The sequence below is a fragment of the Oncorhynchus kisutch genome, linkage group LG23 (assembly GCF_002021735.2).
Source record: "Oncorhynchus kisutch isolate 150728-3 linkage group LG23, Okis_V2, whole genome shotgun sequence".
Classification (NCBI taxonomy): domain Eukaryota; kingdom Metazoa; phylum Chordata; class Actinopteri; order Salmoniformes; family Salmonidae; genus Oncorhynchus; species Oncorhynchus kisutch.
This window is the reverse complement of record NC_034196.2, coordinates 35,447,482-35,462,002: the sequence shown is the minus strand read 5'-3', so window position 1 is coordinate 35,462,002 and position 14,521 is coordinate 35,447,482. Positions and strand designations below refer to the sequence as shown.

The following is a 14,521-nucleotide window of genomic DNA, read 5'->3' as shown; positions in this document are numbered from 1 at the left end:
CACGTGGTGGCGAAACCCAGAGAGCAAGACCATGTTGAGACTTGTTCAGGAATGGTTCAGGTTGAATAAACAGTTTTCCTTCCCACTAGGCATTGGATAGGTATTTGCAGGGGCCCTAAATGGTTATCTGATGGATGAATAGAAAGATATTGTCAGGGGCCCCTCTATTGGCTTATTTCTAACCTGACTCTTTTATAGAGCTTACTCACATACCATACATACTTTCATTTGACCATAGAAACATTGTATTACACTGAGGAAGTGAACAGTAGTTATTCTACTACAAAGGCTGCAGTGTTTTGTTGTAACAATATACAATGATGTTGATGGTGATTATGTTGATGATGATAACGTTATTACAATTTTTTCTAGGTTACTATTGGAATTACACTTTTGTCGGGGGATCCTTGCTTCAAAACGTGAGTTGGACCTCTGGCGCCACCTCTTGGCCAAAATGTATACCATCAACGTAGCTTGCGAAATAGAGTCTAAAATAGATTATTTTGTTGCTTTAAGTCACTACAAGGAACACTGATAGGTGCTCTACCATTGACCTAATTCTACAAGATTTCCTCCTCTCACTCTCATTCAAACTTTGGTTTTCTTAACCTTTGTCAACTTAGTACTTTTCATTCTCTTTTAGTACCCATGGTTGTTTAGTTCTGCTGTGACAAATATGATCAAATATTACTTAATAAATCTGTGTTTTCAATGCTTACTTTGAACTTAATTACACAATGACCTTTGACCTTCTAGGCCCCCCAGCACAGCCAAGTCCATCTCGATCCCGGGCCAGGACCCCTCCCTGCAGCTGGACTGTAAAGGCGAGGGCACCGATGCCAACTCAAACCCTCCCCCAGGGGGCGTCATCAGGACATCATCAGGACGGCCCCTCAAACCCAGACTCCCCTCAGCTCCCCTCAACTCTGGTACAACAGACAATCACACCCAATCACAGCTGACTGTTTACACATGATGATTTATTTGTATCTATTTCATTTGATTGTTATTTCAGTTGACTACTGTGTTGTCTATATGGGGTGCCATTTGTAACATGCTACTGTGTATTTTGTGAAAAAGTGTAATTCTGTGCCGCAGAAAGCTAACATCCTGTGTGTTGTGTTGTGGCTCCAGGTCTACCCGAGCAGTTGGAGCAGAGCCTACCCAGCCCAGATGAGGTCTTCCACATAGGACACTCCCGGAACTCCAGCTATGCCAGCCAGCAGAGCAAGATATCAGGTCAGTCAGCCTCTTTTGGATTGCCATGTTGTGTATGTTGGTAGGAGATGAGTGAAGCTGCCCCTAGGCGCTGATATTGGGTCTGTTTTGCATTTTCCCCACTAATGGTCAAGGTTAGGTTTAGGGGAAGTTTATCCTAGATCTGTACCTAGAGGAAACTTCGCACTGGAGCATTTTGACACGGGGCCATAGCTACTCAAGTCAGGGTCTCCATTCGCCCATAGATGATATCTTAGCCCTGGACCAACTCAATTAGGTTCCAGTGATTTGATCTAAAAGATTTCATGACGGGGGACGATCATTATGGACAAATAATATCAAGTCTGGCATGGGGTTATATGATAACCCCATGTGTGTGTGTGTGTGTATATAATTGACTTGTATGTCTTCCCATCCTCCCCTCTCCTCCAGGGTACAGTACGGAGCACTCTCGCTCCTCCAGCCTAACAGACCTCACACACCGGCGTAACACCTCCACAAGCAGTAGCACTTCTGGGGGCCTGGCCACCCCCACCCAGACCCCCCACGCACATGCACACGCCCTCGCCAACCCCCACCCCCTTGCAGCAGACCCCCAGACAACCGGAGAGCCTGGCACCAAGTGTGAGAGACCCCCGCGGCCACCGCGGCCCATCCTGCTCTCCAACAGACCCTCCAGGCAAGCTGCAGCACACACACACACACACACACACACAAATATACACGGACACACACACAAATATACACAGACACACACACACACACACACACATATTTAAGCAATAAGGCCCGAGGGGGTGTGGTATATGGCCAATATACCACACTTCTTAAGTACGATGCAACGCCGAGTGCCTGGATACAGCCCTTAGGAGTGGTATATTGGCCATATACCACAAAGCCATGTTTTGTCATACCTGCGGTATACGGTCTAATATACCACGGTGGTCAGCCAAACAGCATTCACGACTCGAACCACCCAGTTTATAAAAACACACACACCACACATATACACTGATTTTACAAAACATTAAGAACACATTCCTAACATGGAGTTGCACCCCCATTTTTGCCCTCAGAACAGCCTCAATTCATCAGGGCATGGACTCTACAATGTGTCGAAAGCATTCCACAGGGATGCTGGCCCATGTTCACTCCAATGCTTCCCACAGTTGTGTCAAGTTGGCTGGATGTCCTTTGGGTGGTGAAACATTCTTGAGACACACGGAAAACTGTTGAGTGTGAAACTGCAGTTCAGTTTCAGTTCTTGACACAAACCGGTGCGCCTGGCACCTGCTACTATCCCCCATTCAAAAGGCACTTAAATATTTTGTCTTGCCCATTCACCCCCTGAATCGTACACATACATAATCCATGTCTCAAATGTTTTAAGGCTTAAACATCCTTCTTTAACCTGTCTCCTTCCCTTCATCTACGCTGATTGAAGTGGATTTAACAGATGACATCAATAAGGGATCATAGCTTTCACCTGGATTCACCTGGTCAGTCTGTCATGGAAAGAGCAGGTGTTCTTAATGTTTTGTACACTCAATGTATATTTGTACACTCAATGTATATACAGTACCAGTCAAAAGTTTGGACACACCTACTCATTCAAGGGTTTTTCTACATTTTCTACATTGTAGAATAATAGTGAAGACATAAACACTATGAAATAACACATATGGAATCATGTAGTAGGCAGAAAAATATATGTTAGATTCTTCAAAGTAGCCACCATTTGATTTGATGACAGGTTTGCTCACTCTTGGCATTTTCTCAACCAGCTTCATGAGGTAGTCACCTGGAATGCTTTTCCAACAGTCTTGAAGGAGTTCCCACATATGCTGAGCACTTGTTGGCTGCTTTTCCTTCACTCTGCGGTCCAACTCATCCCAAACCATCTCAATTGGGTTGAGGTCGGGTGATTGTGGAGGCCAGGCCATCTGATACAGCACTCCTTCACTCTCCTTCTTGGTCAAATAGCCCTTACACAGCCTGGAGGTGTGTTTTGGGTAATTGTCCTGTTGAAAATCAAATGATAGTCCCTCTAAACTCAAACTAGATGGGATGGTGTATCGCTGCAGAATGCTGTGGTAGCCATGCTGGTTAAGTGTGCCTTGAATTCTAAATAAATCACTGACAGTGTCACCTGCAAAGCAACCCCACACCATCACACCTCCTCCTCCATGCTTCACGGTGGGAACCACACATGCAGAGATCATCCGTTCACCCACTCTGCGTCTCACAAAGACACGGTGGTTAGAATCAAAAATCTCAAATTTGGACTCATCAGACCAAAGGACAGATTTCCACCAGTCTAATGTCCATTGCTCATGTTTCTTGGCCCAAGCAAATCTCTTATTATTATTTGTGTCCTTTAGTAGTGGTTTCTTTGCAGCAATTCGACTTGGTCTTTTACCAAATAGGGCTCTCTTCTGTATACCAACCCTACCTTGTCACTACACACCTGATTGGCTCAAACGCATTAAAGAGGAAAAAAATTCCACAAATTAACTTTTAACAAGGCCCACCTGTTAATTGAAATGCATTCCAGGTTACTATCTCATGAAGCTGGTTGAGAGAATGCCAAAAGTGTGCAAAGCTGTCAAAGGCAAAGGGTGGCTACTTTGAAGAATCTAAAATCTATTTAGATTTGTTTAACACTTTTTAGGTTACTACATGATTCCATATGTGTTATTTCATAATGTTGATGTCTTCACTGTTATTCTACAATGTAGAAAATAGTAAAAATTAAGAAATTACCCTGGAATAAGTAGGTGTGTCCACACTTTTGACTGGTACTGTATATACACACACACATATATTTGTATTTCTTTGTCATGACATTTATTCCCAAAAATCTAAATTGTTGCTGGGCCAAAAAAACCTGAATATAAAGAAAGGAAAAGCATGCAGACAGTAGACGCTACTCAGAAGTGCTTTATTCCTGCACCTCAACCAATAACTTTTTGGCAGTAATATATCGAACACCGTTTTGGTTGTACCGTGTCAAAAAGGTACACGTCAAATATGGAGACAAGTATGACCTGATTAGCATTCAATAGTTATAGCCTTGGTGAGACGTTCAGCACAATCACTGACGGCTGAGATAACAAACAACATCTGACAGAGGCTAACTGCATCACAGTCAACAACCTTTGAAAATAGCCTCAATCAGATGTTGTTGGGTTAACCCTGTCATGTGACATGCCAGGAGGAAGAAGGACACGGTTGAGAGTCAACCCACCTGGGTGGATGATACGCGCATCGACGCCGACGACATCGTGGACAAGATTATCCAGAGCCAGAACTTTGCCGATGTCAGCAGCCATGAAGAAGGTAAGGGTAGGAAGAAGGTTGTGTTGATGGAACAGTGAGCATGACCACACAGTGATAATGTTTTGCTTCTCTCTCATCTCCTCACTGTTTTCTCCTCTACCTATTCTCTCCCTCTCTTTTTTGTCTTTAATTCTTGCTTCCATACACAGACAGCAACCTCAGATTGTTTGTCAGCAAAGATGGGACTACAGCCCTAAGTGGGTTACAACTGGGGAACAAGTGAGTTTGTGCATGCCAGAATGTCTGTGTACAATATGTTATTACATGATCAAAAAGAGAATTTATGATGGTAGTGAAATAAATAAATGAATCCCTTCCTCTTCTTCTGTGTTTGCTGTAGGGTGACTGCTGGCGTCTTTGAGCCAGTGGTGATCGAGAGCCACTAGCGATGAGTGTGTGTGTGTTCACACAAATGCACATACCCCTGTCTTTTGAGTTACACGACTTCAACAAACACCACTAAACTACATATGTAACCCTTTAATGAGATATTTACGGTGATGGTGGTGGGACGTGTAATTTATGAATAATCCATTCAAGTTTTTATATTCATGCTTTCATCTGGGGCACCATAGGTGTAAAGTGTGCAAACTACTTGATAGAGAGAGAAATGGGAAACCATTGCACCGTGGGAGTTGTAGTGAAACACTGAAAATCAGGAAAAAGCTTGCCACACAGGTTGGGTTGGAGGCAAATGTGGCTGCCTCAAAAAGTTGGAATGTTATGATTTACCCTGTTTGTATCATTTTTGAACAATGTTTGTGTATGATAATGGTTGGGGATACATTTAGTTATTCAAATAACAAATATAAATTCAAATGAGGGGAGATTACTTTATCAAAGAAAGACTTGGTTACAAACTACTAAATAGAGAAATTGAACAGGCCATTTGAACTAGGCTTGAATGGGTGGTTTTCAACGTGAAATGTTCTATATTTGATAACCCCTTGCAATCCCCCGATTTCAGAAACCGTACCAGACCTGGGGTCAAAATTACGGTATAGCCCAAAGAAGCCATGTTATAGAATAAAATTATATATACATTATAGAATATATTATAAATTACACAATGTTTTAGAATATAGGCTTATATATAATATGATCATAGATCATGTTGAAATACGGACCTCAGAAAGAGAAAGCGTGCACATATGGCTGGCCATATGCAACTGTACACACGGCATGGTCAATGATTCATCCATTACTCTAGTCTAGGTAAATGCAGGAAGGATTGGTAATCGAGTACTGGAGTCTAGGTGAATGCAGGCAGGATTGGTAATCGATTACTGTAGTCTAAGACCTTGATCCTCTCCTCCCCTGGGTCTTGTACATAGTCTTCTTTACATCCGTAATGTGGGACACTATCCTCAAGCTCACCAGCTGGCTTGGTGACTATACCGTAAGTGGAAAAGTTGGAAAATCAGAGGGGGATATTTCTGTGTGTGTGTGTGTCTGTCTGTCTGTCTGTCTGTCAGTCAGTCAGTCAGTCAGTCAGTCAGTCAGTCAGTCAGTCAGTCGTTTTGTCCCTTGACTGTCGCTCATTTGTCCTGTATGTCAGACCCAATTATTTTGTGTCACCATGCCCATGACATCCCTCCATGTTGTCAAGGACTGGAGTTGTCAATGAATTAAGTTACTAGGTTTCTGGGAGAAAAAAATCTATCTTCTTGATCTGCAAGAAAGTCCTTTTGTATTTGTGTTCTCAACAAATCAATGCTTACAGTGAGACTCAAAAGGAAACTCGACTGCATATTATTTCAAATATGCTTTCAATGCAAGCCAGGTCACTGATTTTGATTGAGTGGGGGCCCTTAAATGGTTTGGTTACTGAAGTGGGTTACTAAAGATGGCTGGCTAACTTAGTAATCCTTCTTTGTGAAATACCTTCTATGTGGGCTTGGCTAGAACTGTCCAACTGTTGCCCTTCCACTAAGCCTCAATATCACCAGTCGTTATCAAGCGTAATGAACTGACAATTGAATAAGGGCTCTAATGATAAAACTGACGGTGGTATCTGGTCATCTTCATTTAATTGAACAAGCTATTCTATTTGCAGGGGAGAAATGTAATTTTATTTCTGTCGCCCCCGGATTTTGATCCCGTTAGAAGAACATTGCATTGTGGGTATGGTGTAGTCAGAGCCAATCAGAGCTAACAATGGAGGATTTTGAGTAGAAACTCCCCTCTCATCCCCAAATGACAATGGCCTCTTGTATGTGTGTTTGTGCCTGCGCATATCTTTTTTAGGGAGGGAGTGGAAAAGAGGAAATGTCCATGTGTGTGTGTGTGTGTGTGTGTATGTGTGTACTTCTGTGCATTGTCTGTGTGTGTGTCTATGTGTGTGTGTGTACTTCTGTGCATTGTCTGTGTGTGTGTCTATGTGTGTGTCTGTGCGTGTGTCTGTACGTGTGTCTGTGCGTGTGTCTGTGCGTGTTCAAGTTGAAGAGCTTGCCACTCACCTGTCTCACGGTTCTTGACCCCTGAGTAACGTTTCAGTTGATCTGAAAGCCCTCAGCAGGAAAATGGACCTAATGCTCGCGCCTTAGCCTGTCTTATCGCCCTTAGTCTGTTCATTTGAAATTTATTTGAAAGGAAAAGTGCAATATGGGCTTTCATCTACACACCTGTAGCTTCAACATAGCTTCCTAACAAGGATGTTGTTTTTTACAACAGACATAAGGTGTCCCAAATGGCACCTTATTCCCTACATAGTGAACTACTTTTGAACATAGCCCTGTATAGAGAATACAGTGATATTTGGGACACAGACATTCACAGCATACTGAGAGTTGACATTCAGAGGCGCAGAGAAAAATGTCTCCTGACTGGCCCTTTAAAAATACAATTGGGCTGTGTGTGCTGTTGCAATGTGCTTTTTTGTGTGTATTTCACTCTCCACCTTGTGTCATTGTCATTGTAGTTGCTGTGTGCATACTGTATGTGAAAAAAAAGAAACAATGAATGCCTAAACTTTAACTTCACTGACGTGCAAACACATGCATGGGGAAATGTTGACAGGTTTTCTTAGCTTTATTTCAACTCTATTTCATCAACTTTGATTATACAAGCCCTCTGTAACACAGTGAATCTGTATTTTAGCGTGAGCTTCTTTTACAACGAAACCAATTGATTTCTTTCATTACACTGTAATCTCGTAGTAGTGTAGTCCCAAGCATTTTATTCATGGTAATGGTTATAATGGCAAACACTTGATTCATATTTGACTTGTTTTAACTTTTACCAGCTGGCTGGTTTATTTGTTCTATGCAGCAGAGATGTATTGGTAAACCTGTACCTGTGCTCTACTTTGAAACATTGAAAAATCAAGTATACAAAAAAGAATTATACACTGAAGAGTTGTAATAATTGGTTATTTCTGATTCCCCTGCTACTGTTTTTATTTTTACAAGAGGGCTCATTGTATATTTCTTAAATAGTTTGGGTTCTGTTTTCGTACATTCTTGACTATTTGTAACCTGTGATTTTTCTAACAAATGAGTTGAACCAATATGTTGACATCAGGTTCTGCTGTCATGAATGGAGCGCTAAGGATTTTCTGCTGCATATTTGAAATATGAATTAATCAACACATCACTATGGAGGGTGAGGTTTCTCTGATGCAACACATCACTATGGAGGGTGAGGTTTCTCTGATGCAACACATCACTATGGAGGGTGAGGTTTCTCTGATGCAACACATCACTATGGAGGGTGAGGTTTCTCTGATGCAACACATCACTATGGAGGGCGAGGTTTCTCTGATGCAACACATCACTATGGAGGGTGAGGTTTCTCTGATGCAACACATCACTATGGAGGGTGAGGTTTCTCTGATGCAACACATCATCAGATATTTGTCATCGCTTTTCAGCCACTATATCACCTACATTTTGTGGGTTGAAGAACTTGGTAGGTAAGAGGATGGCAGTCAAGACAGATTGCTCTCTGAAAGACCGAGTACTGTAAATCACTTTCATTGTTCAATCAGATATTAAAAATCAATAATTTCTTTGAATATCATCATTTGCAAACTCACATGGACCTTTCCTAAGGCTAATCAGCTCAGTAGGTAGGGGAACCAGAATTTAATGGGGACCAGATATACCATTCCTCTGTCTGAAACCTCGGCTGGTATGATATTCATGAGAACAGCCCTTAGGTCTGGACTACTAACTTGACATTTATCTATTTCAATTATTTATCCTCTATTTCTTTTCTTTTTGTTCATCTTTGCAAAAGGATTTTAAAACTATGCACACGAGTCCAAGACTCTCCGAGAGGTCCACCCAAACTCATGACCTTAAGAATTATAATATTAATAATAAGAGATGTATATGATTAAAAAACTCAACAGTTAATGAATTTATATCAATAGACGACTATTGAAATGACTATTTTTCTGATTTTCCAGAATTATTTAGACATTTATTGTAAACACACACACACAGGTATTGCTCCAAAGTTTTCATCTTTTTTTTTTCTCCTAAAATGCATTTATTCTATCACATTCAACTCACATGTGGAGGGACACTGTGACGTGATGAATTGGAACTATATCTGTACACACATTGTAATGTTTCCTATTCAAGATGGTAAATGTCTATTTGAACAATTTAAATGTCATATCTTGGGGAAATAAAGCTGTTGTCGGGTATCTAATAAAACTGGTTGTTGGCTGATTTATTACACATTCATAATACAATGTGCCTCTCAATTTCATATAGGAGGCCATATAGTAACTCCATAATGATCATGCTGTTACTTTGCCTTCATCTTGTAGTGGAATTATGTCTGAGTTACAAGTATACAGTATCTCCAAGACACAACAATCACTTACATGTGATTAAGCAATGAATCATCTAGCTGGTACCACTATCATTCACATTTACCAAGGAACATGTTGCAATAGTAATTTCAACTAAGCTCAAGCTCAACCTCGGCAAGACGGAGCTGCTCTTCCTCCTGGGGAATACCTTCCCGCTCTAAGACCTCTCCATCACGGTTGACTCCACGGTGTCCCCTCCCAGAGTGCAAATAACCTTGGTGTGACCCTGGACCCTGTCGTTCTCTGCAAACATCAAAGCAGTGACTCGCTCCTGCAGGTACATACTCTACAACATCCGAAGAGTACGACCCTACCTCACACAGGAAGCGGCGCAGGTCCTAATCCATGCACTTGTAATTTCCCATCTGGGTTACGACAACTCACTGTTGGCTGGGCTCTTCGCTTGTGCCATCAAACCCATGCAATTTATCGAGAACGTTGCAGCCCACCTGGTGTTCAGCCTTTCCAAGTTCTCCCATGTCATCCCGCTCCTCCGCACACTCCACTGGCTTCCAGTCGAAGCTTGTATCCACTACAAGACCATGGTACTTGCCTACAGAGCAGCAAGAGCAGCTGCCCCTCATTACCTTCATGCTATGTTCAAACCCTACACCCCAAACTGAGTACTCTGTCCTGCTACCACTTGGCCCTCCCACCCCTATGGAAGGACAGCTCCCACTCACCCCACTCAAAGCGCTTCGTTGTCCTGGCACCACAATGGTGGAATCAGTTCCCCCTTAAGATAGGACAGCAGCGTCCCAGCCCATCTTCTAAAAACACCTGAAACCCTACTTCTTCAAAGAGTATCTTAAATAATCCCACAGCAACCCCCCCTCGCACCCCCTCCTCACCCCACCCCCATTTTTTTTAAGCAGCACATTTTTATTTTGTGAACTAACACTCGCACTTGACTCTTTTCCTTCTTACTTGCTCAATTTGCTGATAGCTACGTTGAGGAAAAATGTACTTACCATGACTGTGATATGTGGGTTGTCCCACCTATCTATTTTTTATTTTTTGACTCCTTTTTCTCGTAAATTTCATGGTATCCAATTGATAGTTACAGTCTTGTCTCATCGCTGCAACTCCCGTACGGAATCAGGAGAGGCGAAGGTCGAGAGCCGTGCGTCCTCCAAAACACAACCAAGCCGCACTGCTTCTTGACACAATGCCTGCTTAACCCGGAAGCCAGCCACACCAATGTGTCGGAGGAAACACATACCTAGCTATCTTTATATGAATGCACTAACTATAAGTCGCTCTGGATAAGAGTGTCTGCTAAACAACTCAAATGTAAAGTGTTAATGTTTAGGTGGCATGGTATTGCTCTACTATGGCTGGTTAAATCGATGCCAATTTGAAAATGCAATGTTATATTGAAAGGCGAAATTGCATTTATATTTTCATATCATTGCGCATTTAATCCGATAAACCATGGTTTGTACCTTTGCTGGCTATGGTGTGCAGGTACAGTATGTCTATTGCACTTTGCTGGCTCTTTGGCACTCCAATAAACTATTGTGTGCAAGTACCACAATTGCACCACGTCAGTATACATTTATTTTCCTAGATGCTTCTCTTGTGATATTTTGTGGTTGGCCTCCCCCCACATTGCCTTTAAATTTCAATCGCACTGTTAAACTGAACCTCTGCGATTCAGATTGATTAGAGCCCTTCATCTCAGTTTAAGGAACTGTATTGTGGTCATCCATGGCTTCCTGTTTCACTGGGGTATAAAAATTAGGTAACACGCATGTACAATCCATTTGTCATCCATTATCACGGGGAAGGGCAAAAATCTTTCAAACAAAGAGACAAATTATTGTTGACCTTCATAAAATCCGGCAATGGTGTCAAAGGTGTGCGTACTGGTAGCGGAGTCAGGTGCAGGAGAGCAGAGAGTTGTGAACAGGTGCACACTTTATATAGGCAGGAGAAACCAACAGACGGACACCACTGCGTCAAAACCTCCAGCCAATTGGCAAAAGTGCAAAATGAGCAAACAGTCACAATAATTATGTTCAAACAAATAAACATACCTCGTGACAAAACACGGAATAATATGAACACCAGTCTGGTGAGTCAAAAATGACACGTAAACACAAACAATATCACACAAAGACATGAGGGGGAACAGAGGAATAAATACATGCAGTGTGATTGGGAAATGCAATCCAGGTGTGCAAAACAAGACAACACAAATGGATCAATGAAAAATGGAGCGGCGATGGCTAGAAAGCCGGTGACGTCGACCGCCGAACGCCGCCCAAACAAGGAGAGGAGCCGACTCCGACGGAAGTCGTGACAAATGGGTTACAAAACAATAGCTAAAAAACAAAATACCACTTACCACTATTAGGGCAATATGATGGCGCCTCGTCTCAAACTCCTACAAAACATTGAGGTTTCTACTTTTTCTAGTGTTCTCTCATTTTCTTACTCAGTTGTTTCGTGCATTACTTCATACACCCAGGAAAAGATGTTGGAATATGAAGCGCTGGGTGCTCACCGTCCACCCGGCCTTCTCGGGCTGCCTCGGAGAGAGAAAAAGGAGACGCCGACAGAGTAGCAGACGTGTCGGGGTCTTAGTGAGATTAAGACGCTGGGCGACCTGTCCTTCATTACCGAGAATACTACTCGCCAATGTTCAATCATTAATTGATAAACTTGATGAACTCAGAGTGAGGATCTCCTTCCAGTGGGACATTGGATTCTGCAACATACTTCTGAGACTTGGCTTTCCTCTGACATTCAGTGGGTTTTACAGTTTTTCTAGTGGATAGGAAGCAGGCTCTCTCTGGCAAGAACAAAGGCGAGGGGCTCTGCTTTATGACCAACAACGTGTGGTGCTATGGGGTTAACGCACAGGAACTTGCAAGCTTCTGCTCTCCTGACTTGGAATACTTGATTCAGAGTGTTTAATAGTCACACATCTGTGATTGCACCACAGACAGATCTCCCACCAAGTAAAATCGGGGGCCGAACCAGCGACCTCTCGGCCACCAGCCCAAGCTCCTAACTACCAGGCCACCAACCTCCAAGATCCCCCCCACAGTTCCCCAGAGAGCTGCTTTTCAACCATCCAAGACTCCCCCACAGTCCCCCCCTGAAAAACCTCCCCGTCCACTCCCCGTCCCCAAACCCCACGGAAGACGTGTGTAAGTTATTCAAATGTGTTAACCCTCGCACATCCTCATCGATGGGGCTGCTGTGGAGACGGTCAAAAATTTTACGTTCCTCGGCGTATACATCTGAGGAGCTGAAATAGTCAAACCACATGGACACCATAGATAAAGGCATGACAGCGACTCTTCAACCTCAGGATGCTGAAGAAATTCGTCCTGTCCCAGAGGGCCCTCACAATGTTCTTCAGGAGCACCATAGAGAGCATACTGTTGGGTTGCATTACAGTCTGGAACGGAAACTCCACCGCTGCTGACCACAAGACACTACAGAGGGTGGCTCGCTCAGCCGAAAGTACCATTGGGTGCATTCTGCCTGCCATGCAGGACACCTACAACACCAGGTGCCAAAAAGATCATCAGGAACCCCAGCCACCATCACTCAGGCACGGGCAGTATAGGAGTATCGTGGCTAAAACTGTAAGACTGGCCAATAGCTTCTACCTCCAGACCATCAGGCTGCTGAATAGCCACCACTAGTCAACCCAATCTTCCCTTATCATTGCCAGAATTGTTCATATGTATGGCATTGGCACCAGGTTCTATGGTCATATGAGATGGAAATAGAGGCCTTACACTGTAGGGTTGGCATTGAAAGAAGATATGGATATTTTATTGCATGGATATGCAATAAAAGTACTCATACAGTGCCTTCAGAAAGTATTCATACCCCTTGACTTATTCCACATTCGTTGTTACAGCCAGAATTCAAATCCATTAAATAAAAAAATCCTCACCCATCTACACACAATATCCCACATTGACAAAGTGAAAACTTTTTACATTTTAGCAAATGTATTTACATAAGTATTCTCACCCCTGAGTCAATACTTTTTAGAAGCACCTTTGGCAGAGTCTTTCTTGGTATGTCTCTAAGAGCTTTCCACATCTGGATTGTGCAACATTTGCCCATTATTATTTTCAAAATTATTCAAGCTCTGTCAAATTGGTTGTTGATCATTGCTAGACAACCATTTTCAGGTCTTGCCATAGATTTTCAAGTAGATTTAAGTCAAAACTGTAACGTACCACACAGGAACATTTACTGTGTTCTTGGCAAGCAACTCCAGTGTAGCTTTGGCCTTGTGTTTTAGGTTATTGTCCTGCTGAAAGGTGAATTCATCTCCCAGTGTCTGGTGGAAAGCAGACAACCAGGTTTTCCTCTAGGATGTTGCCTGTGCTTAGCTCCCTTCCGTTTCTTTTTTATCCAGAAAAGCATACCCGTAGCATGATGCAGCCACCACTATGCTTGACAATATGGAGAGTGGTACTCAGTAATGTGTTATATTTTCCCCAAAAGGTTTGTTTACCACATTCTTTGCAGTATTACTGTAGTGCCTTGTTGCAAACAGGAAGCATGTTTTGGATTTTTAAAAATTCTTTACAGGCTTCCTTCTTTTCACATTGTAGAGTAACTACAATGTTGTTGGTCCATCCTCAGTTGCTTTCTCCTATCACAGCCATTAAACACGACCAATAGGCAACCTTCTTTGCGAGGCATTGGAAAACCTCCCTGGTCTTCAGGTTTTTGCCCCATGTGACATATCTGGCTTTCCCATTTAATCTACAGTAACGAGAAGATATAACAAAAGTCCTTCCAACAAAAGCCTACATGTGTCAGCCTTCCAACCAGGGCCAGACAGCTCATTAGGCAGCCGGTTATGGCGACAGAATGAAAAGGGCGGCATTTTCAGAGCTAAACTGACCAATTTGTATTTAAGAACAAATTCTTATTTAAAATGACGGCCTACCCCGGCCAAACCCTAACCCGGATGACACTGGACCAATTGTGTGCTGCCCCAAGCATGGCCAGTTGTGATACAGCCTGGAATTGAACCAGGGTCTGTAGTGATACCTCTAGCACTAAGATGTAGTGCCTTAGCCCGCTGCACCACTTGGGAGCCCAAGACACACTTCCAACAGCACATTAAACCTCACATAATTTTGCCCAAAAGCA

General features: G+C 42.8%; 1 protein-coding gene across 2 annotated transcripts in view; it reads left to right on the top strand.

Annotated features, from left to right (window-relative positions):
• Positions 1-8,689, top strand: part of eeig1b (estrogen-induced osteoclastogenesis regulator 1b) — a 68,134-nt gene extending 59,445 nt beyond the window's left edge. For both annotated transcript variants that reach the window (XM_020457939.2, XM_020457938.2), the window contains exons 6-12: positions 373-419; positions 757-929; positions 1,135-1,239; positions 1,651-1,897; positions 4,433-4,557; positions 4,707-4,776; positions 4,898-8,689. In XM_020457939.2, the coding sequence (XP_020313528.1) occupies positions 373-419; positions 757-929; positions 1,135-1,239; positions 1,651-1,897; positions 4,433-4,557; positions 4,707-4,776; positions 4,898-4,943 (813 nt within the window). In that variant the 3' untranslated portion in view covers positions 4,944-8,689. The remainder of the gene's footprint in view (positions 1-372; positions 420-756; positions 930-1,134; positions 1,240-1,650; positions 1,898-4,432; positions 4,558-4,706; positions 4,777-4,897) is intronic.
• Positions 8,690-14,521: the final 5,832 nt, after the last annotated feature.